Source organism: Xenia sp. Carnegie-2017, unplaced genomic scaffold, assembly GCF_021976095.1.
Source record: "Xenia sp. Carnegie-2017 unplaced genomic scaffold, XeniaSp_v1 HiC_scaffold_16, whole genome shotgun sequence".
Classification (NCBI taxonomy): domain Eukaryota; kingdom Metazoa; phylum Cnidaria; class Anthozoa; order Malacalcyonacea; family Xeniidae; genus Xenia; species Xenia sp. Carnegie-2017.
In genome coordinates this window covers 14,426,249-14,449,844 of record NW_025813469.1, presented here as the reverse complement: position 1 = coordinate 14,449,844, position 23,596 = coordinate 14,426,249, and the positions used below count along the sequence as shown (strand labels likewise).

The 23,596-nt window shown below is 28.8% G+C and overlaps 1 protein-coding gene across 4 annotated transcripts; it reads right to left on the bottom strand.

Moving 5' to 3' along the window:
• Positions 1-954: 954 nt before the first annotated feature.
• On the bottom strand, positions 955-23,509 carry LOC124436496. 4 transcript variants are annotated; one of them, XM_046986427.1, is made up of 11 exons: positions 21,952-22,108; positions 21,786-21,867; positions 21,478-21,637; positions 21,151-21,287; positions 20,841-20,955; positions 20,634-20,714; positions 20,313-20,493; positions 1,797-1,886; positions 1,608-1,685; positions 1,355-1,474; positions 955-1,106 (listed from the first exon to the last, which is right to left on the bottom strand). In XM_046986427.1, the coding sequence occupies exons 3-11, from the start codon at positions 21,607-21,609 to the stop codon at positions 1,090-1,092; spliced, it is 951 nt and encodes a 316-aa protein (XP_046842383.1). In that variant the 5' UTR covers positions 21,610-21,637; positions 21,786-21,867; positions 21,952-22,108; the 3' UTR covers positions 955-1,089. The 4 variants fall into 4 exon arrangements, 3 of the variants coding, with proteins under 3 accessions (XP_046842383.1, XP_046842384.1, XP_046842382.1); XM_046986428.1 differs by lacking the exons at positions 20,634-20,714; positions 21,952-22,108 and having other exon boundaries at positions 21,786-21,937; XR_006945370.1 differs by lacking the exons at positions 955-1,106; positions 1,355-1,474; positions 1,608-1,685; ... (3 more) ...; positions 20,841-20,955; positions 21,952-22,108 and adding exons at positions 22,116-22,389; positions 22,483-22,585; positions 22,780-23,239; positions 23,322-23,509.
• Positions 23,510-23,596: the final 87 nt, after the last annotated feature.

Sequence of the window (23,596 nt, the reverse complement as noted above, 5' to 3'; positions counted from 1 at the left end):
AACAAGTATTTATTTAACAAAAAGTTTTTTTCAACGCATTTATTATCCAGCGTACGTACGTTGGGCGGCTATTACACATGACTTCGTAACAACTTTTCAAGTGCCCATTACGTAAATTGATTTTCTAATTAAAGGATTTTCAAGAGCTTAAAGTGCCTGCACAATCCCCGTTATACATCATCGCTGGTGCTTTCATAGTCGTCTTCACTTGTTTGATCGTCTTCAGAATCCACTTGTTCATATACAACCACTTTTTCTTCGTCATCCAGAGCCGACACCAGATCACTTTGAAGCATGTCAACATTCCCATGAAATAAATACTGTGGTTTGTCTTTGTTGATGTACAAAGAAAACCTTTTTTCTAGATCTATCAACATGCTTTCAATTTGAAAGATCTTCCTGTGTAAAAATATCGCTTCACCGTATTCAACATCAAGTACGTTTTCATGGTTAATAAAACTATTCAAAAAGTCAGTAATCTTGCTGTGCTGTTGAAAGTAGTGACTCCACGTATTTTCCATTTCTGACTTCAACAGGATTTGCTCTTCCTTGGATCGGTCAAGCAAATGGCATAAATCTATAGCCTTCCGTTTAACAGTAAATGGAACTGAACAATCTTCATCAGTAGGTGCAGCTAGATATTCACACCAAAAATCATAGTCAGGATCTTTGACAGCATCAAATGTTAATGCGGTATGTGAATGATTAGAATGTGATTCTTTTGCCTTGTTATAAGCTGCGATATCTTTATTGACATCCTTTGTTACTCGAGTAATTTGCTTCGAAAGTCTGGATGCCAACGCTTGACCATCTGAAAACAGAACAAACATACAGAGAACATTACAAAGAAGGCAACATGTAAAGTAATTTACAAACATTGCAAGTGGTATGGAACATTTATGAGATAGGTAGAGTTACCACAGTATTTAGACTTAAGATTTAGGAGAAACCATCTTTCAACAACATTTTTCCTCATTCGAGACAAAACACGTTTTTCTTTCCTAGACGCAACCTCGCGTTTTGCATTTTCGTACTCTGAGTCAGTATTTTGCCAGCGTGCAGAAATTGAGTTTTCCCTTTCCATGATCTTCAACTGCTCGTCAATTCTAAACAGTAAATACCAAATCATTACAAATATAAGACACGGTCAGATAAGCACCTGCAAGTTGCATATACATCTCTACTTGTACGTACGTATAAAACAAGAAATAATTTTTATTCGATATTCCAACTTATTATTCACAATGTTACGACGTACATTAATAGCTTCAAAATTTTCCCAGTTCATTTTTCTAAATGCACACTGTTTAAGACTTTAATATCTCTAGGAACAAGTTCAACTTTTCGAACATACTTTTCATCTGATTAAATCGAACAGTCAGTTCACTTGGATCAGTGCAACCATTCCATCGATGGTAAAGATCAGCGTACAAGTCCAGGTATATAACGTACTTGCATTTCCAATCTTCTTCTTCTGTAAGTTGTTGAAGATTTACGTATATTTGTTAAAAAGTTTTCTGTGGGCAAAACATTCCACATAATGAGCATCAATAATTATGTGTCAAATCTGTTCCATAGCTACAAGCCATTGTTTCTCAATTACTAACCAGTCTCAACTTCACGACCAAAAAAAGTCGATTCGTCCTTCATCCACTCACGAATATTATCTATTGAAATCCTGTGAGCTTTAGATAATGAAAAAAAGAAAATTTACTGCTTTCATGTGAGTCGTAAATAGTTCATATCCAAAATCGGAGTCAAATATAACCACACAGCAAATACAAACATATACTCACACGGAAAGCACCTGCATAACTTTTCAATATCTGATTTTGCAGTTTCTTCCACGTCAACAGCTCGCTTCATCCTTGCCATCAGCAAATTGCCTCAAAAAACAAAATTTAATTCATACTTGCTATTACATAATATGATGACAGTAGTATAGTACATGGGGGTTCTAGCGCACGAAAAGTGCGCTATAATCCCCCATGTACTATACTACGTATAACCTTGGGTAAAAACTATTTTTATAACAGCTTAAAATAAGACCATGGTTCAAAGACGTCCCTCTGGTAAAAAGGTCATGTAAAAAAGCTGTGTAAAAAATTGTTTGTTTCAATATAGTAGTAAAAACTTTCTTTATAACAGCATAAAATAAGACCATGGTTCAAAAGGCGTCCCTCAGTAAAAGGTCATGTAAGAAAGCTGTATGAAAAAAGTCATTGTTTCAAAGGGGTAAAAATTTGGAATCTATATGTTTTTAAAAACGGTCTTTACAAACAAATGTTAACAAGCATCGTTTCGGAGAGGGCTCGGCAGCGCAAATTTTAGCGTAGCTAAAATTGAGCAGGGGAATGGAGCCCTCGAGAATTCTAAGACAGTGGGAAAATTTTCACGAAGTGAAAATTCGGAGCATCCTTACATTCGAAGAATATTCGAAGAATATTCGAGAATAACAGAGGCTTAAGAAATGCTCTTCAAAAAACCGTCTTTAATAATCAAGTGTTAATAATCAAGTGTTAACAAGACCCTGTCAGGCGCGTGTCTTAGTGCATGTTTTCAACAATGGTTGTTTAATGTAATAGCACATTTCATCAGCGCATGTATAATAATCAAGTGTTAATAATCAAGTGTTGATAATCAAGTGTTAACAAGACCCTGTCAGGCGTGTCTTAGTGCATGTTTTCAACAATGGTTGTTTAATGTAATAGCACATTTCATCAGCGCATGTATAATAATCAAGTGTTAATAATCAAGTGTTAATAATCAAGTGTTAATAATCAAGTGTTAACAAGACCCTGTCATCGCGTGTCTTAGTGCATGTTTTCAACAATGGTTGTTTAATGTAATAGCACATTTCATCAGCGCATGTATAATAATCAAGTGTTAATAATCAAGTGTTAATAATCAAGTGTTAACAAGACCCTGTCAGGCGCGTGTCTTAGTGCATGTTTTTAACAATGGTTGTTTAATGTAAGCAGCACATTTCATCAGCGCATGTATAATAATACAATGTTGTACAAAATATGGAATCTATATGTTTTTTTAATTTGTCTGTCAAGCGAGTGTCATATAATTTTTGTTAAAAGTGTTTTTAATAATTGTTTCAGGATTTTGAATTCTTTTGTATATCGCTTTTGTATTAATTACTTATTACAAACAGTTATGTGATATGTAGTCAAACATAAGGAGCAGGTATGTATGATTTTACTCTAACAGAGGCCCACGCTACATGCTTACTACACATTATAACTGTATATTAAAATAAGTTTTAATTATCATTTAAATAATGACCATAAGCTCTAGTAGTTATACCATCATCTAATATATATCGTTTGTCATCATAAGCGCTAAGTGATACTTTATTAATTTCATAACTACTAAGTTGATGGTTTACACTTCTAATAGTTTTCATTGTATGATGTATTTGTTTATTTTCAAATAGTGTTTGTTTATAGTCTTCATGTTTTATTTTATTTTTAATAATAATTTTCTTAATTCCTTTAGCTTTTTTATCTCCTTTATTATTGTCTTTAATATAACTATACATCTTACTTCTTAAACCAACAAATTCTTTAACTACTATTCCAGCAGCTTCATCTTTCATTTTACCAATAACTTTTTTATTAGTTTTATCATGATATTTATGGTATTCTGGGTAATCACTAGTATCAAATTTATCTTTATCAACCCAAAAATCTTTATAGACATCTTCAGTTTCGATTTCATATGTTAGACTATCTGTGTCTGTGAAAAGAAGTTTAGCTTTATCACCATATTTATTCTTGATATAATTGTAATGAAAATCATACATTAATACTTTAGATAAATCTAAGATACACATTCCCACATATGCCGGCCTGTTAAGGGTTAGTGTTTCTTTGATCTTATGTACAGCCACAAGGTTCTCATTGAAGATTTTACTACTTACATAAGTAGGTTTTGAAGCTAATTTTAATAATTTATCTTTATTAGTTACTAGTCTAACATCTACTCGTTTACGAAGGTTCTCCATCGTTTTACCGAATACTGAATTATTCATAAGTTTGAAGAAGTCTTTTTCAAAAGGATTTTTTGCATTAGTTCTTTTTTGAGTATTAAAGTCTATGTATTTTTTCAACCATGGAGATTGATTAAATTCAAGTACTCGGTGGACTTTAGTTAACTTTAACCCGAGATCTAAGTATAATTGAAGATTTCTATAATGTAGCACATACTTATCTTTATTTCCTAAAGTGGGAATAAGTTTGCTTACTAATCCTATTGATATATTATAATTAGAAGCAATTGTCTTACAATATTTTGACAACATATCACTAGTTACTTTAACTTTTTCTGGTGCAACAGGATAATCGTTATGTAAATCATGTAGTTCTTCAGGGTATTCTAAATCAACTTCTAAAATTAAACCTTTTTTATTATCTACTTGATATTTAGCAAGGTTTATGTTGTTAATCTGTTTCTCAGTTAACCATTTGAAACCACCAGTAGGTAAGTATTGTGACATAGCCCATCCATATAAATTATTAGCGTCAAGATACATTATATATTTTGAGGGTTTATTCTTATCAAATGTTTTCATATACTTGTTATTTGCCTTACCATATCGGTTAGAAATATAAGAAACACCTCCTCTCATACCCTTTTCGATGAATTGAAACATGTCAATATCAGTCATTAGTTCTAATTTAATATCTGTCATCTTCAACATAGCATCCCATGAAAGACCAGGACTAGTAAAATAGTGGCATGGGTCTAAATTATAGTATTCTAAGCATGTTTTCCTAAAGTTTTCAAATACATCAGATAATAACAAAACATCAGATTTTAGATACAGGTCGTGATAATCACCCATGTTTTTGAGATTGAATGTATTCCACACTTTTTGTGCATGGTTATAAGAATCATCTGAGATATTTTCATTAGTAAGAATACTATAAAAGTCTTCTTTTGAAGGCAACCCCTCATCAAACTTTTCAAAGCTATCCATATAATCATATGGGTATATACCTTTTTTTGTCATTAAATTAAGTTTTTCATCTTTAAACTGATTAGAGGTATATTTAAATGATTCTTTAGGTAGGTTATTAACAAGCTTATCAAGACTAGAGCTCATAAATTGAAAACTATCAAGAAATGTTAAATGGTTACCTAACATGAAAGCCATATATTTTTCCATGTTATTAGGTATACAATTTATATTCATCTGCGTTTCCTCACCTTTTTTGTTTTTGTATGTATGCTTATTAACAATAGCTCCGATTTCTTGCATAATAAAATGGCTGTCATACCCACGTAGATTGTGAAATATTACTGGGATCTTTAATTTATCAGGGTCTATTCTAAGTTTTAAATTACAATCTTGATGAGCCGACCCTCTGTATCTTCCAGTGATATGACAATGATCTCGAACTCGAATATCTTTGTTAGTATATTTTTTGTTACAGATATGACATTCATCAGCTTTTTCAAATTCTTTTTCATCATCAGAGGTCATTTTTAATGGTTTATTAAAGTGGGTTTTCATAATATTTTTACAATATTTAACTTCTTTTAACATAGCTTCCATAAATTTGTAAACAGCCTTTTTACCTCTATACAGTTGTATTGGTTTTGTGAATTTATCATCATAACAACAAACAACTTTATATCCATAACCACAGTCTGTATGTTTCTGATAGGCTTCTGTATATGATTTACCATTATTCTGATTACAACCAGATATCTTTTCTGTAATAGCCTCAAAGTCAGCATATATGACAAATGGTACTGGTTGTTGCTTATGATAGTTGTTGAATTTCAATATGTTATTATTTTTATCAGGCATTTTCACTGTTTGTATACCATTTACTAATATACAATTTTCTATATGGTTGTTTAATATTTTTTCAGAACTAAAACATTGAAGACAGCGCATACAAAAGTGTTTTCTTTCTTTATGCTTTGTTTGATTGTACATAAATTTATTAAAATCTTTTATTAATATATAATGTTTGTTTTCATTATCAGTTATCAATAGTAGTTCTATATGGTCTTCAAATTGTTCTTTTGATATGAATAATGGATATGGTTGTTTATCTTCATAACCGAAGACATTAATGTTAATTCTGTTTTGCTTTTCGATTTTATTATAATGTTTAACAGTCACAGGAAAATCAACCCCTTCATAATTAAGCTTTTCAATATATTGCTTATCAGATTTTTTTATTCTTTGTGGGTCTTTATTTTGTGGGTTAATATGCCTAATATGGCACCACCTAAAACATTCATTATCATGGTTTTTGATATTTATCAAACCTTTATTAGGGTTTTTAAGTTCTTGAGGTAAATTAATGTATGAAGACCCTTCTAATGGTTTGTATTTAACAACATTAAGATAATGATTATCTATAGAGCGAATAACCCATCCAGAACCTTCTTGTGTAAATTTATCAATCTTGTTTAATATATTTTGTTTTGAAATTTGTAGTGATTCAGTAATATTTTCATTATTTGTAATTGTTAAAGCTTGACTGTTAAAATAAGCAACTTTTGTTAAAAAACCAGCTGTACCACCATCTTTTATTTCAAATTTTTCAAATATTACCTTAAGCGTCTCAACAAATTTTAATCCTTTCATTGTTGTTAATATTTCTTTAATATAATATGTAAGATACTTTCTTGTGCTTTGCATTTGTATTAATGGTGCTTTATTGTTAATAATGCTTATTTCATATGATTTAGTGTATCCTTTTATAGCATTGTTTGTTTCTCTTATTTTAACTCTTGGTGTTGGTATTGGTTTTTTATTTTTATCTGATAGCATCTGTGTATTATTCTCATACTCTTTAACCATCTCTTTTACACTCGTTCTTGGTTTTGGGACTGGTGTTAATACTTTGATTAATTCGTTTTTCTAAGTTTATAATAACCTTTAACCTTTTTTCCTTAGCAATATTTTTAACTGAGTTACAGTCATTTGTTTGATATTTGATTGTGATAGTACTTTTTGTACTGGTTTGGAAATTGAAGTATTATTACCTTCAACCCACGGCTTTTGATTTAATATTAAATTAATTAAATCGTCTTTAGTCAACTTTTGAAGTTCATCTTTTTTCATATTAGGCATACTATATAAAATACTCATGTCTTTAAGTACTTTATGTTTTGTTTTATCTTTATTCATCTTATGCATATTATATAATATAGGTTTGTCTTTAAGTATCTTTCGATTTAATCTCTATTCATATATATATACTATATATTTTATTTTATTTTTTAAACGCACTAATTTTAATTATAGAAATAAATCTATATTTAAAACTTTTATAAAAATAATTAAATTAATCTATTTAACATTTTTAGTTTTATTTTTTTAAATATTCTTTTAATTCAGATTTTTATGTAATAAATTTGGTAACATATTTGGCATTAAACCATATTCATAATAAGGATTGAACCCTTTCATATGTAACCATATACACTGATTTAATTGTGCACGAATAACAGGATCATCTAAACTTTCTTGTACAGTAGTATCATAATAATACAATAGTTCTTGTTTATGATTATCAGGTTTAAATCTTAATAATTTTAATTTTTTATTATGTTCAACTAATTTAAAATCATATTCTATTAATTCAGATATTAAGGTATGTTTAAATGTTTCAAAATCTTTACATTTTTTATATCCTTCTTGATCAGAATCATAATGTTTTATTTTTGTTGGTAAACCATCAATTAATATATATACATCAAATTTAGATAATAAATAATGGTCTAAAAAGTCAAAAACCCACCCAGGCCCGAAATGACATAATGATATTTTATTATTACTCATTTCAATGTTATTAATATCATCTTTTGTCTTTAAGTCTTTTAAGTTTTTTCTATTTTCTATCATATATAATTACTATATATTTCTTTAAGTATTTTTAAACGCACCTAATTTTTTGAATTTCTTAAATGTTTTCTAGTTTTAAGATGTAAAGTTTTATATGCTAAACTATATGTTTTATTACATAAATCACAATGCCATGGTTTTGATAGCATATATAATGTCCTATGTTGTTTGATTTGTTCTTTAGTATAAATTTTTGGTCTTCCTCTTATTAGTTTATTTGAACACATATATATACTAATACTATATATTTTATTTTTAAATAGTTATTTAATGCGTTTAAGATAGATTCTAATAATACCAGAAGCAGTTATATAAGGACCATATTCATATAAATCAAATTTTATAACATAAACATCTGTATCTATATTGTTGATTTCATACTTAAAATAACAATCATCCCATCCATGATCTTTATTAAACAAATCTTCAGTGATATGTGTAAACTGTGGTATATAAAATCACTACTAATATTATATATATTAGGTATAAAAATCACTACTAAAGTATAAATATTAGATGGTTTAAATGTATTCAATATAACAGGTTCATAATCAATATTCATACTACACATCACATGTAATATTTTTTATATTTTCAACATTATATATTTTGAAAAGATAACCACTCATTTGTATTCAATTCATAATATTTAGTTATATATCTATCAATATCGTCTTTATAATAAAGTTCGTACGTTAATGATTTAATATACATGTTTTTATCTTTCATAATTTCATCTAATAAATCTAAATTAATTTCATGTCCTTTAAATTTATATACATCTTTGTTTTTTATAACTTTTACCATTCTATATAATTACTATATATTTTATTTTTTTAAGGTGCGTTTAAATTATCTTTTGATTTATACAATGTTTTTTCAAAATCCTTCAAAACAACTTCTATATTAGAACTAGTTTTTTTACAACATAGAATAAAATTTCTAATCTTTTTTAATAGATTTTTAAGATTCATATATAATAGTAAATTTTTTATTTCTTTGACTCTATCAATTTTATAATAAGTACAGTCGATATTTTTATCCCACTCAAGGATTTTATATACTTCACCGAATAATCTATCATCAAAAACTCTTTTTGTCTTACTATTTTTCATATCTCTAATAGGGTGTTTTAATGGTATACCCATCCTACTAGCTAAACGTATTATATAATAGTTATACATGCTAATATTCTTTTTCTGTATCAACTTATGTTTAATCATAGTACTAACAACTTTTATAAAATCATTTGTAATCATCTCAACATATTCAAAAGTTACACACAATTTAATTTTATTATAAAACCATTTTCTCCTTGAATGAACTGATTTTTGACATTTCCAAATATCTGGTATCCATTCATTAACAATCTTATATGAATGAACAGAACCACAGTTTTACAAACCATTTTATTGTTATCTGAAATAATTTCTTGATTTTCGCAACATAAGTATGTCTTACAGATCTATTAATATAACTATCACATATCTTTTATCACAAAAGCAACAATTTACATAACCAAAAACTCTTCTAACTCTTTATGAATAATTTATTACAATACATATACTAATACTATATATTTTATTTTTAAGTAATTTTATATAATAAATATCCAGATATAATACCAATCACAACCATTGTACCAGATTGATAATTTTTCATATTCTTAGATGGTTTGTAAAAGTCATTTAATTGTGGTTCTCTATGAAATGTTAACCCATTGTAATGTATTGTTTGTACTTTTCTAAGTGTATCTAGAGCTTTGTTTGTCAATTCTATATCATCATCAGCATACTCAATTTCTTGTCTTAGCTGTTGTATTTTATCTCTTTGCTTTACTTCATTTTCATAGAATGCCTCTTTAGCTCTTTGTAGTTTTTCTAAAGACTCGTGGTATCTTTTCATTTCCTCAACGTAACCGTTTTTATCAAGTTTATGAAATAGCCAGCCTGCTAGGGAAAAACCTAATCCATTAACAACTGCCCCAAAAGCTGTTCCAAATCCACTAGTAATAAAACTTGTCATATATATTTATACAGATTTAAACGGATTCTCAGGGACCCATTTTTTATCCTGAGCATATTTAACTAGCATTGTTGATGTTGTAATAGCAATAGCTAATTTTGTAAAATCTTTAATATTATCAGTATCTGTTAATTTTTGACCTAGTAGTTTTTTAGACACCATAGAAAGACCTACAGCAGTTGTTGTCACAAGCACTGCATCAAAAGCTTCATTCATAAATTGTTTCTTATTCATATATAATAGGAAATATTTTATTCAAATGAGTCTAAATTATATTGTTTATTTTTTTGTATCAAAACATGTTTTTCGCTAGTTGTTTCTTCTTTCGCTTTATCGTTTGTTAATTTTTCCTGCCTTTTATCATTTTTCCTTGTATAATAGAGACTAACAATAGCGGTTATTACTCCAACTGCTCCAAATAAAAATCCGTAATTAATATTCCAACTATTATCCTCAATTTTCTTTTTATTTTCTAATTCAATCTTATTTCTCATTTTTTGTTCTTTAGCAACTTTCGATATAGCAGCTAAGCGTTTACCAGCTTCAACTCTAATAGGGTCTTTTTCTCTCTTGACTGTAGTTATCTTTACGTTTTCTTCAGACATGTTATATAATACTGTAGATTTTGTTCACAGATAACTCATAGATAATCTTATAGATAACTCACAGATAATCTTATAGATTATTTATATTTTTTGTTATATTTACTCACCATACTATCTATAGTAGTGCAATTGTCTATTATAATATCATCGATAACTTTTATGTCTGATAGAAATATCACTTCATCATAAGGTAATCCCTTAAATATGATCTTATATTCATAAGTATTTTTCATATGATGTATATGCAAATTTACAAATTTCTAAGTTATTATTAATCTTACTCTTAACCATATAACCTTGAATTAAAGCACCTAAGCCACTCAGTGTGGCTATAACTATCGGGTTAAGGGTTACGCTACCAACAATACCACAAGTTGAGACTAGAAAAATACTTCCCATGTTTAATGATAGTCTAATTTTCTTTAATTTATTATACTTCCATTTATAACAGGTATACATTTTATGATAGTACAAATACAACTTTTTTAGCTTTTCAAATTCCTCTTGACTCAACTTACTCGAAATATGATTAAAATCTAGAACTTTTTTCATATTATATTATAAAACATATTTAACTAATATGAACGATGATAGCGTTGATATACCAAGTAAAGCAATCATATCTGTTTGATGAGGATTATTTACTATCATTTTTGTATGTTTATGTACTACTGGTTTTTTATGAACTTCATCTAGAGTATCTAGGTGTTGTGATGGTGTATTATCTTGATGTACTTTTTTAGGTTCTTCCTTTTTAACTCCATAATAATTTATTTTAGAATTAATACCGAATTTCATAGTTTTATTAGCTAATGTTAAAATATTATTATACCCATCAATCTTTTTATCTAATATTATCATACGGCTGGGTATTAAAATCATACCAGGGCTGATTGCCATATTTAAAATAACATTCGTGTCTTTTATAGCTTTCCTCATGTTAGATATAAATACAGTTGTATCATTCTGTACTATAGTATCCTCTAATAATTTCCTAAAAACTTTTTGTGTTTGCATGCTCTTAGCTCCATGATTAACTATTGACCATCTTGTATTTGCTTGAGCTCCAAGAACTGTATAAACAAAACTTTCAATGCTCTCTTGCAAAAGAATTTTTCCAATTAATGTAATACCTTCCGAATGATATGCAATGAAGCTACGATAATCAGTAGTCGAATATTGAAAATTAATATAATAACCATCATTGTTTTTATCAAATTTTAAAATACCTTTATAAGGTATATGCTTTTTCAATTCCGTAAAGTCATATTTGTCTAATAACGATGGATGCTTCATAAATTTTTTAATCTGATAATATAAATGGTATTTAACAAGGCTTTGTATAATTCTGCTTTTATCAAAATTTAAATGATTAAGCCCAATACCAGATAGAAACGAAGCCACATATGCTCCACAAATCATAGCGTAGTACGCTTCTTGTTTATAATTTAAATGACTTTTAATATTGTATCTTATACTAGTAGGTTGTTCTTTTTTACTTTTAATTTCACTTGACCATATAGCTGTTATAGGTGGTAAACTACTCATAAAATAATCATTTTCAGTTACATATAATCTGAAGTTACAGATATCGACATTTACCGGCCTTTGAAATGTAGGTTTTACAATAAATTTGCTACTCCAGCGATGCAACATATGATCGAAATAATCCTCAGAATGACCTTCATCTCCATTTATTGCTGCTATGAGATTTGAAAATGAAGGCGTTTTAGTTGTTTCTAAATATATTTTTGGCCATGCTTGTACATTTTTTGAATCATCATCACCTAATTTTATAGCATTTTCTTTTATTTGTTTATCTGACATATAATATAAGCTATGTTATATATGAAGTTCACTGTTTTTATAGACGGAGATCGTAAAAAAATTGACTTACAAGAAAGTATAGTAACATCTAACTATTCATATTTATATATCAAAAAAGCTTATGTGTATTGGGAATATAAAAATGTGAAATTAAATAATACTTTAGCTTTTACAATAGGCACAACAAAATATAATATAGATGCTGGTTACTGGACTTTTAAAATGCTTAAAACGTTTTTTGAGTCTGTTAATGTAAAGCTTGAGATGGTAGAAAATAACGGAACTTGTAAAATAACTAATAATAATGACGAGGTATTAGTATTGTCTGATACTATTATTAAAATGTTAGGTTTTAATGATACCATAAAAACTATGAAAAAAGGTATCGTACAAAATGGTGTTTCTAAAGTGGATATAAACAGAGGATTAAACTATATTCAAATTTCTTCTAATATTGTAAATTCAAGTTATAATTATAACCCTGAAGGGAAAAAAAGTAATATAGCTTTAACTTTACCAGTAATAACAATTCAGTCGTTATTTGGCACTGTATACGAATACAATGATATTGAAAGTAAAATTACAATTATAAAAGGAGCCTTTAACGAGCTAATATTTAATATATTAGATCAGTATGGAACCCCTTTGAATGTAGGTAGTATTCTACTTGAATGTTATCTTGAGTAAGTTAATTTAAATGGATGAAGACATTAAAATTGAGCAAAGTTTAAGAGATATTTATTATGATCCGAAAACAGGATATCAATCAGCAGAACGGCTGTATCAGAAGGCATTAGAAGAAGGTATAGATGTTAGTAGAAAACAAGTTAAAGAATGGTTAATATCTCAAGATACATACACTAGATATAAACCTATTATTAGGAGACATAAATTTAGGCAAACAAGAGTAAACTATCTTGGTGAACAAATACAAATGGATTTAGTTGATATGGGTTCTTATAAGTATAAAAACAATGGTTATTATTGGATATTAACAGCTGTTGAAATATTAAGTAGATATGCATTTGCTATCCCTGTTTATAGGAAAGACACAAATAATATGACAAAAGCTGTTGCAAAACTATTAAGTCAATTTAAAGATAGATTTAATGATTACCCGAAACTAGCGCAATTTGATGATGGTAGAGAATTTTTTAATGTAGGTGTCAAATCATTATTAGAGAAACATGAAATTAAGTACTTCTCTACTAAAAATGATAAAAAAGCTGCGATTGTCGAACGATTTAACAGAACGCTTAAAACATCTATGTGGAAATATTTTTACAGTAAAGGAACATATAAATGGGTTGATATATTGGATGATTTAGTATATAATTATAACAATACAAAACACAGTACAATTTTGATGAAGCCTAAAGATGTTAATAAAAATAATGAAGATGAAGTATGGAATACATTATACGGTTATGAAGTTGCTTATTTACCATTACCTAAGATTAAAATTGGTGATATGGTTAGAATATCAAAGTATAAATCTATATTTACGAAAGGCTATGAAGCAAATTTTACAGAAGAGCTGTTTAAAGTGACTAAAGTTATTAGAGGAGACCCGAATTTATATGAGATAGAAGATTTAGAAGGAGAGCCTATAATTGGTAAATTTTATGAAGAGGAACTATCAGTTGTTAATAAGAAAGATGATGTTTATAGAGTTGAAAAGATATTAAAACGTAAGAAGGTTAAAGGTAAAAGATGGTTTTAGTTAAATGGTTAGGTTATGATAATAAACATAACAGTTGGATTCCTGAAAGTGAAATACAAAATATAGAGTAATCTATATAATGGCAGAAGGAGGTTTTGATTATATTGAATTAGAAGATAAGAAGCAAGAAGATGATAACGATGATAATGAAGATAATAACGATGATAATGAAGATTGGCAAAATTTTCAATTTATTTATGATACATCATTTACTGATGATAATTTTGGTGTAACAATAAGAAAAAAGACAAATAAAACTAATACTCTTCCTGATGTTCCTACTTCCACTCCTATTTATACAAATATTATTAGACCTGAAAATGAAGTTTCTTTTGCTGTTGAAGATTTTATTACAAAAATTATAGAAAGAGTTTAGATTTAATCAACTAAAAGGTATGGCATATGATGAAGGTATAAAACTTAGATTCAATTTAGGTAAAACTGATATAAATAATATTACTTACAAACCATTAAATACAAGAAATAAACGAAGCAAAAAAGATGTAATTATTTTAACACGTAATAATAATGGAAAATTACAATACAATAAATCAAAAGTGCTAAAGAAGCTGTTAAAAATTTAAAAAAGAAATTACAAAAATTATTAATTTGCAAAAAGAATTTTTAAAAACTGAAGAGAGTATGCCTATGATTGATTTAAATACTCAATATACAGAAAATTTCAATCAAATAACTAATCAAGAACTTAGAGAACATAAAGGTGTAATGACCCCTCTGGAACTATTGATAAAAGAACGCCCACAATTCATAGAAGCACAAATAAACCACTTTACTGAAGAGCTAAACAAAACTCAATTTAGAATAAATGAAATAGAAGAAAATGAAAATGAAAATGGTATTGACAACAATATTGATGAATTAACTAATTTGCACGAAAGGGCTTCAGAATTAGAAACTATAATTAGAGAAGAAGAAGAACAATTAGAGAAAGAAGATGTACTAGAGGAACAGGAAGAAGACATTACTAGATTACAACGATTTAAAGAATGGGTTAAGGAAAATATACCAGGATTATCAGCTTTAGCTATATCTGTGGCTGGGATAATTACAACCATTGTCATAGGAGCTAGAAAAGCAATCCTTCAAGGTGCTCAAACTACTAGTAAATTTTCTAAGGCTTTAGCAAATATAGGTAAGAAATTATGGCCAGTGTTAGGACCATTATTGAATATTATCGCTCAGGCTATATCTTGGGGAGCTAAAGGTTTAGCATGGCTAGCTTCTAATCTATGGATTTTAGCTATTGCTGCTGCTTTGTTAATATATGATCAGTATAAACAAAGAAGAAAATAAAATATGTTTTAATATATATGAATAGATTATTACAAGAAGAGCTTTTACCTGGTTATAAAAAACTGCTATGACAAAATTAAAGGTAACCGTACTTTTATAGTATAACCTTTAACCTAATAGTCTTAAACCGAATGAACAAGTTTATATTAATATTCCGAAATTGAAAGCAAATAGTTGCTTAGTGCCTGGTTCACTTAATCTATCGTTTGATCTTAAAATCAGTAATACAAAAAGTCACTTTATAAATAATCTCAGTCAGATTTTACAACATAGACTACAAATTAAAGTGGCTGGGAAACCCTTTACGATTGTAGTGAACATAATGTTATAAGTGTATACAAAGACTTGTGGTTACCTAAAAGTGATCGACAAGGCCTTATTGAATATGGTATTTGTAGCGAAAATTTACGAAAACTCATTTCGAAAGATGATAGTGCTGCAACAAGTGGAAGTTCAGAAAAGTATCAGACAAATTAATGTATGATATTTATGGTATAAGACAAAAAATTAATATTGATAATATTCTTAAAGACCATGGTCTGTATTGCCCTTTCAATATGAATAATAACTTTCAATACATAATAACATTACCATCAAGTGATCAAGTCCTTATCCCCCAAAGTGGTCAAAATATAGGTGATTATGAATTAGAAAATATTCAACTTGAATATGAAACTATTGAAAACCAAGAAATTGCAAATGAGGTGACAAATTTATATTCTATAGGAAGAAGCCTATTTTATGAACATATAACCCTCTTAAAAAAGGAAAAATGGGATAAGTCAAGTACATTACAGAATATAAACGTAAATGTCCCTCGTAAAAGTATGAAAGGCATTGTACTATTATTTACAGAAGATTCAGTTAGTGATAGTGAAAAATTTCTATTTCCATTAATCGATAAAATTTCTGTGACAATAGAGGGTGTGCCAAATTGTATTTTCGCCCAAGGTATGAATAAAAAACATTTTTATGAAGAAGCAAGAAAATTTTTTGATAGAACTATTCCAATAGATTGCTTCATGACAATTGAAAAATTTTATATGGATAAATTTTCATTAGTTATCGATCTACGCACCTTTCAAGAAAAAAATATTGCTGGTAACGGTAAAAAAATTATTAATACTCAAAACGGCATTCTGCTTGAAATTAAAAAGAGAGCATATACAAAAGATCTAAATTGTTACATATATGTTATTAGTGATGCTCTTGTTCAATTTGTTAATAATGATCTACAAAGTATTCAATACTAAATAACCAGTAATATATAAATGAATACACCTTTTAATATGATTATTGTAGGTATGACAAATTGTGGTAAATCATTCATTCTTTTAAGAATGCTAGAAAAAAACTTTAGTAACCATTTTGATTATATTATTTTAGTATGCCCCACATTATCATATAATAAAACCTATCAAGAATGGAAATATATAAATGATTCTGATTTAATTAAGGTAGAATGTGACCAAGATCAGGTAGATATTGTTTTAAAATATGTGAGTGATGTATATAAAGGTACAAATAGTCTTATTATTCTTGATGATTGCGCAAGTGGATTAGACATTAAAAATAGGACATCTGAATTAGTTCGTTTAGCATTCAGTGCTCGTCATTATGGACTTTCTACTATTGTGGTTACACAACAATTGACAAGTATTGCCAAACCTTATCGTGAAAATATAAGTTATTTAGTTGCATTTTATAATACAAACCGCAATAATATGAAAACAATATTTGATGATTATCTTTATGGTTTTGATAAAGATGATATAGAAGAAATAACAAAAAAATTGAAAAATAATAAATTTGCTCATCTATTTATTCAACTAATATATCCATACCAATGGAAAATTGTTATTCCGCAATAAAACATGTGTTAATATATATATGCCAAAGCGTAAAGAGCCTGAAACAATTGATGATATAATTAATGAGATTGATTCCGCAAATGATACTATCAAAGATGCAGTATGTGATGATAATATACAAGATAAACCGCAAGAAAATTTTAATAAAAGAGATCAACTACTTAAACTAGCTGAAGATGGTGATTTAGACAAGTCAGTTGCTTACATTAAAAAAGCTAGTCAAAAAATTATTGATAAATTATACACTGAATACGAGAAAAAACGATTACAAAAAGCTAATGAGTTTTTAACTGATTTAGTTATATCAAAATTTTCAGATATATTAAAAGGGTTTGATGCTATTGAAGACTCCAAAGAATTAACAAAACAGCTTAAATCAGACGACCTTTTAAAACGAGATGTGTACAGTTTAGTAGAAAAAATATCACCAATCTTACCTTTTTTAGGTTTTTTAAGTGGTTTTATAATAATAGGTAGACATGTTTACGAACATAAAAATAATAAACCAGATATAAAATCTGAGGAATAATATAAATGAGCTTATTTTATGGGCATGATAAAACAGATATTAATGTAAATATACAAGGGTCTGTAGATAAAACACATCTATCAGATAATTATTATACTAAAACACAAATTAATAATAAATTTAATAACCACTATAACAAATCTCAAGTTGATAATAAATTTAATGACCATTATTATACCAAATCACAAAGTGATAATAACTATTATACCAAAAGTGCCTCAGATTCCAAGTATGCTTTGATTTCTAATTTACTAAAATATTATACTAAAATACAAGCTGATAATAAATATGTTTTTGTTTCAAGATTAGCCAACTATTATACAAAGAATGAAACAAATGGTAAGTATGCTTTAAGTTCTAATTTAAACAAATATTACACAAAGACTGAAACAGATGGTAAGTATGCTTTGACTTCTAATTTAAATAACTATTATAATAAAACACAATCTGATGGTAAGTATGCTTTGACTTCTAATTTAAATAAATATTATACAAAGATTGAAACAGATGGTAAGTATGCTTTGATTTCTAATTTAAATAACTATTATAATAAAACACAATCTGATGGTAAGTATGCTTTGACTTCTAATTTAAATAACTATTATACAAAGAATGAAACAGATGGTAAGTATGCTTTAACTTCTAATTTAACTAACTATTATACAAAGAATGAAATTGATAGCAGAGTAAATGGTAAAGTAGTACACCATAGCAATCAATTAAATTATAAAAATTTTAATACCCGACAAGATATTATCAGAATTTATTTTAAAAATGTTAAATTTATTGAATTTACACTTTTATTAATAAATCCATCTGATAACACTAAAACAATTAAATTAGATATGATGGTAGATAAGATTAAAAAAAAATTTATCATTAAAGTAACAAATGATAATGAAAAAAAGATAGTTAATGCATTACTAGATTTATATCACGTATACTGTGTTGATGATAAAGATAATAATATTTTATTAATTATTGAACCAACAAAATCTTCAGTTTCACTAGATTATGACGAATGGAAAAGAAAATGGCTGGCAGCATTTAATGGATTAACCAAAATTCAAATTTATTCACAACATCAATCTACATTATCTATGTCATATAATGGTTTTTCACAAAATTTTAGGGCTAATATAGAAAATAATATTCTATCAACTAAAAAATTTGTAAATGATGAAATCGAAAAATTAAAAAAATTTATTAAAAATAACTATCAAGCTAAAACTTAAGATGAAGAATAATCCTCATGTTTGACTACATATCACATAACTGTTTATAAAAAGCGATATACAAAAGAATTCAAAATCCTGAAACAATTATTAAAAACACTTTTAACAAAAATTATATGACACTCGCTTGACAGACAAATTAAAAAAACATATAGATTCCATATTTTGTACAACATTGTATTATTATACATGCGCTGATGAAATGTGCTGCTTACATTAAACAACCATTGTTAAAAACATGCACTAAGACACGCGCCTGACAGGGTCTTGTTAACACTTGATTATTAACACTTGATTATTAACACTTGATTATTATACATGCGCTGATGAAATGTGCTATTACATTAAACAACCATTGTTGAAAACATGCACTAAGACACGCGCCTGACAGGGTCTTGTTAACACTTGATTATTAACACTTGATTATTAACACTTGATTATTAACACTTGATTATTATACATGCGCTGATGAAATGTGCTATTACATTAAACAACCATTGTTGAAAACATGCACTAAGACACGCGCCTGACAGGGTCTTGTTAACACTTGATTATTAACACTTGATTATTAACACTTGATTATTATACATGCGCTGATGAAATGTGCTATTACATTAAACAACCATTGTTGAAAACATGCACTAAGACACGCGCCTGACAGGGTCTTGTTAACACTTGATTATTAACACTTGATTATTAAAGACGGTTTTTTGAAGAGCATTTCTTAAGCCTCTGTTATTCTCGAATATTCTTCGAATATTCTTCGAATGTAAGGGGACGCTCCGAATTTTCACTTCGTGAAAATTTTCCCCACCGTCGCTTAGAATTCTCGAGGGCTCCATTCCCCTGCTCAATTTTAGCTACGCTAAAATTTGCGCTGCCGAGCCCTCTCCGAAACGATGCTTGTTAACATTTGTTTGTAAAGACCGTTTTTAAAAACATATAGATTCAAATTTTTACCCTTTGAAACAATGACTTTTTTCATACAGCTTTCTTACATGACCTTTTACTGAGGGACGCCTTTTGAACCATGGTCTTATTTTATGCTGTTATAAAGAAAGTTTTTACTACTATATTGAAACAAACAATTTTTTACACAGCTTTTTTACATGACCTTTTTACCAGAGGGACGTCTTTGAACCATGGTCTTATTTTAAGCTGTTATAAAAATAGTTTTACCGGTTATATAGTATATGGGGATTATAGCGCACTTTTCGTGCGCTAGAACCCCCATGTACTATACTACTGATGACATGTTAGCTATGTATATGTTCAAACAAAGAAACAAAAACTAGTTATACCTAAATTAATCTTCGTTTTCTTTCCATAATGTAAAAGAGCATCACTGAGTACATCAACTCTGTGACTTGGACGCATTTCTTTAGTCATTCTGCTAAATTTGCGAATGTAAGCCCACAATCTCTCCAACATCTCACCGTCAGTTAGGCCAAATCCTTCTTTACGACGGGGACTAAATTTAACCTTTTACAAGAAAGATTTAGCAAAAAATTATTGATTTTTTATAATTTTATCATCTACAATACCATTAGTTATGACAGCATAAAAACCCAGGTATCACCATCTGTTAATACGTATGAAAAATAAAAACAATAACAACTAACTTGGCATCGTCCAACATGGCCATAGCAGTGAAAAATTGGAATTGAAAATTGAAAAATGTCAATAATTGGATCCTCCAAATTCTTTTTGTAAAAAACAAAATAAAGAAAAACATGTGAAAGACTACCTTTTCAAAGAAAAAAGTGTTGAGGGAAAGTTATTGACAAAGGAAACAGGTAACAAAGCAACTATTGTCAATTGAATATTACCTGTAAGTGTTTCACCAACATGCATGCAACATCATACAATATGTTTATTTTGAGTGCAGGTTTATCAGCATTATCTTTCTCTAATTCTTGGAGAACATAAACTGCATAGCTCAATCTATAAAATATGTAGAATATTTTTTTAAATAATGCAACCACATGTATGGAAAAAGCTTCAGCACTTGCACAAAGCAATGAAAGTAGCAAACCAACTGAAAAAAATAAATTTACACCATCAAATGCAAGCATCTTAACCACCTCATTCAAACCAAGAACATTTAGGTAAAAATAGAGAAGAATGTGTGTAACAGACCTCTCTCCATGTTTCAAATTTAAGAATTTTTTAGGAAACTCATGTCGACAGCCTCGCCCAAAGATTGCTGTTTCATCAAGAGCTCTGTAGCGATTCATTGATCGAACAGCATTCCCAGCAAGAAAACCATGACACTCCTATAAGTATCAGTATGTAACAAACAAAAAAGTATACAAGAGCTTTATTTCCTAAAGCCCACGGCACAAATTTATTGAAAATAAATACTATGTGGTAGAGAATGTAAAAAAATCAAATATATTCAAAGCACTGTAACTTCCATGCCTGAATTTTCATTAGAATAACAAAGTATATTAAAGCTACATTGACCTTGTTTGATGTAGGTGTGGTATAATTGGCAACAAATTGATCAACATGTGTCTGATCATAGAACATCAGCTGTTCAAATAGAGGTTTTCCAATACTCTGCCCAGCTTTTTCCTTCGTCCAATAAAAGAGCATCAAGAGACTCAAAGATCACACCATCAGTCTTCAATAAAATGGTGAAGGATAAAATCATGCAATGTATTTGAGTTCAATGATGAAAATGATGCAGTCAAAAAGGTGTTTAAGATAGCATTGCTAATGTTCTTTTTACTAAATTGTCATTGTTAAACGAGTAATACGAATATACTCACTTTGGGACAAGCAGGACAGATATTTCCTTCATCAAGCTCAGGAATAACACAGCTCAACATGTTTAGTTTATGTCTGTAAATTCTGAAAAAAACAATGACACAAAGAAAGCAATTATGCACTCTTAAACAAATGACATAAACAAAATACAGTGCAATACAGTAATACTTGAGGAAAAATCCTTTCCCATCATAAACTTTAGCATTTTGATTTCCTCCAATTAAATACATCTCTTAAGATGAGATTCTTAGGCTATAAAATTGACTGCAACTTTCCCAGCAATTCATACGTAGTACAGCAGTGCAATAAATCAGTGACCTACATGCAATTACCTGTATTCTTCAAAAGCATCTATAATGACAGGATACATTTTTGGTGTTGCATAAGAAGAAAATATGTGGTTATGATTAAACTCTTCAAATGACTGACAAATGCTTTTTATTGATGCCTGGCATTCCATCTGCATAGAATGAACCAATTCAAAAAACTCAATTGCAAATGCAATTCTTGGTTTTGTAGGTGTTCCACCCCAAAGGCCAAATTGCAGAAGTTGAACAAACTCGGAAGAGCATGAGCAAAACTGTACCTCAACAGTACAAAAGGTGCCTAAAAATTGAAAAAGATCCAAAATTATAATTGTGTTGAACCATCCCAGCTAAAATGAAGAAACTTTTACAGCACATTTTACATATAACATACCTTTAACATCAACAACAGAAACACTTCTTTTGTGACGAGCTGTTTGGCATGAACAATCATACACCAGCATGTTCATGAGTTTATATGGCCAAAACATGCCATCCTACAAAGCAATGAATAACCTCGTAGAAATTCATTGCAATCAATCCCCTTTCTTGCATTCATAAAAAATATTAGATTAGTGCTTCGTAGCATGTTTCACAATGTAAACTCTCATTTTATTTTTGCATTTTTTATTGCAAGTGTTGAGAGAGTTAACTGTAAAGACTTTTATAATATCTATCTCATAAAGGTTACCTTAAATATTTCAACATGATGACAAATATTTACGGTTGTGTGCATCTTTAACATACAGTTCTCACAATACTTTGCCATTGGACCACAATCGCTGCACCTAAACTTTGCTTCATTATCACAATGAATACACTTCCGATTGCTCCAATTTTTGCCAGCAAACTGAAATGTATTCTTTATAACTGAATGTCGCAAATTTTCCCATGCTTTTTGTTTTCTTTCAACTTTCTGGTAATATGATTCTTCACAATCATGGCGAACATCACTTTCAAGATCACTGTTATCTTGTTCCATTCCCAGTTCATGGCCTTCCAATGCACCACAATTATCAGGACTGTTAATAGAACAGCTTCCTCTATGATCCTCAGTAACCAATTCTGACAAATCCACCTCCTCTCTCTCAACATGGCCATCCTCATCATGATATGTGACAGCTACAGTTGCTTTAAACCTTTTATTTGTCCTACAAAAATTATCATAAAAATTTATAAAATGATAATAAATGTTGAAAAGTCTAACAGCTATAAGGCCGTTATTTGGTGTACCTTGGCATCTTTTAAAATTACCAGTAAGAAAATCACAAATCAGAAAATATTATCGATATTACCAATGACACAATAACATAAGTTAAACGACCAAAGTACAACGTATGTATCTTCCACGACTACCAGCCGACGTTTTGTACCCGTACTTTACCGGCTATTAGCCACGTTTCATAAGACGAATGGGCTGTCACGACAAAAGCAGCAAGCGTTTGTTCAAGTCAGCGGTGAAATTACTACAATTGATATTTACCGCCATTACCACAGTAACATCAATG

Coding starts and splice junctions, on each gene's coding strand:
- LOC124436496 (XM_046986426.1), bottom strand. Junction 21,868..22,115: donor GATGCTTTTGAAGAATACAG/GTAATTGCATGT, acceptor TGTTTTTTTCAG/AATTTACAGACATAAACTAA. Junction 21,638..21,785: donor TCTGTCCTGCTTGTCCCAAA/GTGAGTATATTC, acceptor ATTTTATTGAAG/ACTGATGGTGTGATCTTTGA.